The sequence below is a fragment of the Marmota marmota genome, unplaced genomic scaffold, assembly GCF_001458135.2.
Source record: "Marmota marmota marmota unplaced genomic scaffold, marMar, whole genome shotgun sequence".
In the NCBI taxonomy this organism is placed as follows: Eukaryota; Metazoa; Chordata; class Mammalia; order Rodentia; family Sciuridae; genus Marmota; species Marmota marmota.
Window position 1 is genome coordinate 46,858,210 of NW_026000229.1, and position 3,642 is coordinate 46,861,851.

The 3,642-nt window shown below is 36.9% G+C and overlaps 1 protein-coding gene across 1 annotated transcript; it reads right to left on the minus strand.

Annotated features, from left to right (window-relative positions):
* Positions 1-2,347: 2,347 nt before the first annotated feature.
* Positions 2,348-3,322, minus strand: LOC107137733 (olfactory receptor 11G2-like). The gene has a single exon (XM_015480182.1). It carries the CDS (start codon positions 3,320-3,322, stop codon positions 2,348-2,350), a length of 975 nt encoding a protein of 324 aa, XP_015335668.1.
* Between the last annotated feature and the right edge of the window lie 320 nt (positions 3,323-3,642).

Below are 3,642 nucleotides of genomic sequence, written 5' to 3' on the forward strand. Positions count from 1 at the left end.
TATCTTCTCAGAACGAAAAATGACTATAGAATGAATGAAACTTAGGAAACTAAAGTGAATTCAAAGTTAAAATAATCAGGAAGATGTCATCATCTTACAACTACACTAAAAATTTTGGGTGAGGTTGTGAATTGTTTTTCTATGAAAATGATTTGTTCAAGAAATTATTCACATTTTATTCACTTTATTTCTGTGAAGTAAAAAAAACAAACAAACAACAACAACAACAAAAAATCTGCTTCAAGAAGGTTGGGTTAGTCAGATCTTTGTCACTGTGACAAAAATACCTAGATAATTAACTTAAAATAGGAAAAATTTATTGTGACTCACAGTTTTAGAGGATTCAGTGCATTGTCACCTGGCCCCATAGCTTTGGGCCTTTGGCAAGACAGACTGTCATGGTGGACAGCATGTAGTGAAACAGAGATGCTCAGCTCATGGCAGCCAGGAAACAAAGAGAGAAAGGAAGGGCTGGGGATGAGATGCACTCTTCCAGGCCATGGGCCCAGTGATCTGTTTCCTCCAAGTAAGCCCTACCAAGGAAGTTTCTACCACTTCCAAATAGTCCATTCAATTATGAACCCATCAATTGATTAGTCCATTTATGAGAGCAGAACCCTCGTGGTCCAATCACTTCCCAATACTCACCTCTGAATTGAACATTTCTTCATTGGGGATTACACCTTCAACTCATCAGTCTTTGGGGGACATTTTAGATCCAGACCATAGCAATATCCCTTCTCTTTTTGAAACTGCTCAGAAAGACTTTCTCTTAAAGCCCAGACAACCTCAAATTCTTTCTTCTTTATTTAAGGAAGACCATTACACTTGTACCTTGCTTTCTAATGTAAGTGTTTTTCTATCAGCTGTAATGCAGTTTTGTAAATTCCATCTTATTTTCTGACTGTCTTTCATTGTATTTTAGAGAGTTAATGAGGATTGATGACCAGGATTAAAATAAAAGGTATTATCAAACTAACAATTGTGATTATATACACTTTAAAGAAGATATTTTTCCTGATTTTTAAGCTTTTATTATCACTTAGTTCAAAGCATTTCATTTACTTTAAATTTTTTTTTAATTTTTTATTTATTTTTTTAAAAATAAATGACAGTGGAATGCATTACAATTCTTATTACACATATACAGCACAATTTTTTATATCTCTGGTTGTATATAAAGTATGTTGATACCAATTTTTGTCTTCATACATGTACTTTGGATAATGATGTCTATCACATTCCAGCATCCTTTTGAATCCCCTGCCCCCTCCCACCCCTCTGTCCTATCTAGAATTCATCTATTTCTCCCATGCTCCCCCTCCCTACCCCACTATGAGTCAGCTTCCTTATATCAGAGAAAACATTCTGCATTTGTTTTTTGGGGGGATTGGCTAACTTCACTTAGCATTATCTTCTGCAACTCCATCCATTTACCTGCAAATGCCATGATTTTGTTCTCTTTTATTGCTGAGTAAAATTCCATTGTATATATATGCCACATTTTTTTTTAAATCCATTCATCCGCTGAAGAGCATCTAGGTTGGTTCCACAGTTTAGCTATTGTGAATTGTGCTGCTATAAACATTGATGTGGCTGTGTCCCTGTAGAATGCTGTTTTTAAGACTTTTCGGTATAGACCGAGAAGAGGGATAGTTGGGTCAAAATGGTGGTTCCATTCCCAGAGAAGAAAAGATATTTAGAGAGGAATATTGTAATTCTTAAATATGTCTCAAAGCAAAAACAGTGAAATAGAATATGGTCTCAAACCTGTCAGGACACTAACTTTAGCACAGAGAGTGATATTCTGATGAGTGTCTAGCACGTTACATTTAGTGCATCTCTTTGGGGTAAAAAAATAGCTACTGAATTCCTAATCTGTACCATGGGTGTCATATGACCTCCCATTTTACATCTAGCTAAGGTTATTAGTTTGTTTGTTTTGAAATCCTTACAGTAAAACCATGTGTTCTCTGGAGGTGGAGTGACAAGATCTCACCAGCATGGCTGGACATTTTTCATACAGAAATCTTTTCTCTATTTTGGTGACCAGTGAAGAACAGTACATGTGGCATGAGTTTGGAAACAAGGATAGGACCTATATTACATTTCTATGTGTTCACCTAATTTTGAAATAATAATTCTGAAACTGTATCTATACTGCCTTTTAGAAACTGATCTATATATGAATTTTCTGAGATATTATTTCTTAAGCAAGGCTAACCCATCATTGTAAAGAGTAATATTTAAGATACAAGGGGCTTTATTAATAGTTTCCTAACCAAAATTATTAAATTCTCCAGAAAATGTTCTCTACCATGTCTGATTAGGTAGGTTGTGAAGGAACTCAGTTAGCTATGATGTTTGATTTATGTTTTATGAGCAATATTTCAGTCCCCAAGACTTTTCTGAGGGCAGCTTTCATTTCCTTGTTCCTCAGGCTATAAATTAGAGGATTACAGAGGGGTGTTATCACAGAATAAAATAAGGTAATGATTTTTTGCACTTCCACTGGGTGTCTGGATCCAGGGCTAACATACATTACCATAATAGAGCCATAAAACAGGACCACCACAGCTAGATGAGAAGCACAAGTAGAGAAAGCCTTGTGTTTGCTCGCTGCTGAGGGCATCCTGACCACAGCTAGAATCACCAGAGCATAAGAACAAAGAATGAAGAGAAAAGTGCCAATCATGAAGAAAGCATTGAAGGCAGAGTAAATGAACTGGGTGGTGGAGTCTTCAGAACAGGACAGCATCATCAATGGGACAGGATCACACATAAAATGGTTGATGATATTTGGACCACAATAGGGTAACTGTGAAATGAGAACAACTGGGGTTATAAAGAGGATGAACCCACATGACCATCCAAAGATGACGAGGCCAGTGCACCACCGTCTGGTCATGATGCGTGGGTAATGCAGAGGACGACAGATGGCAAGGTACCTGTCAAAGGCCATGATGCAAAGGAAGAAGCCCTCATCACAACCAAAGGAGAAGAAGAAGTAAAATTGTGCAAAACAGCTCACAAAAGAGATGGACTTGCTTGAGGAGAGAAAGTTGGTCAACATGTTGGGGACGGTGGAAGTGACATAGCATATTTCCAGGAGAGAGAAATTGCCCAGAAAGATGTACATGGGGGTGTGAAGGCGCCGGTCTCCCCTCACAGCACAGGCAATGGCTGTGTTCCCCATCAGGGTCAGAATGTAGGTCATGGAGAAGAGCCCAAAGTAGAGGAGCTGTATTTCTGGGCTGGAAGGAAAGCCCATGAGGACGAAGTGGGTAACAGAGAGTGTGTGTTCTTGGTTGGACCCGTTCATTGGTGTAGAAGTCACTGAGATGACAGAGGTTATTGTCATTTAATGTTGGATTTTGTTTTTTCCTGGAAACACCAAATTACTTTATTATTATTTTTATTGCACTGGTTCATTATAATTATATATACATAAAATAGAATTCATTATGCCATATTAATATATGCCCATCATATAATCTGATCACTCTCATTCCCCAGTACTTCCCTTCCCCTGATTTCTTGCTCTGCTTTATTAATCACATTTATTATTTTAATTAGTGCATCATAATTACATATATATATATATATATATATATATATATATATATATATATATATATAAAA

Excerpts from the sequence above, each read along its gene's own strand:
- LOC107137733 (XM_015480182.1), bottom strand. The coding sequence starts at position 3,322 with ATGAACGGGTCCAACCAAGAACACACACTCTCTGTTACCCACTTCGTC.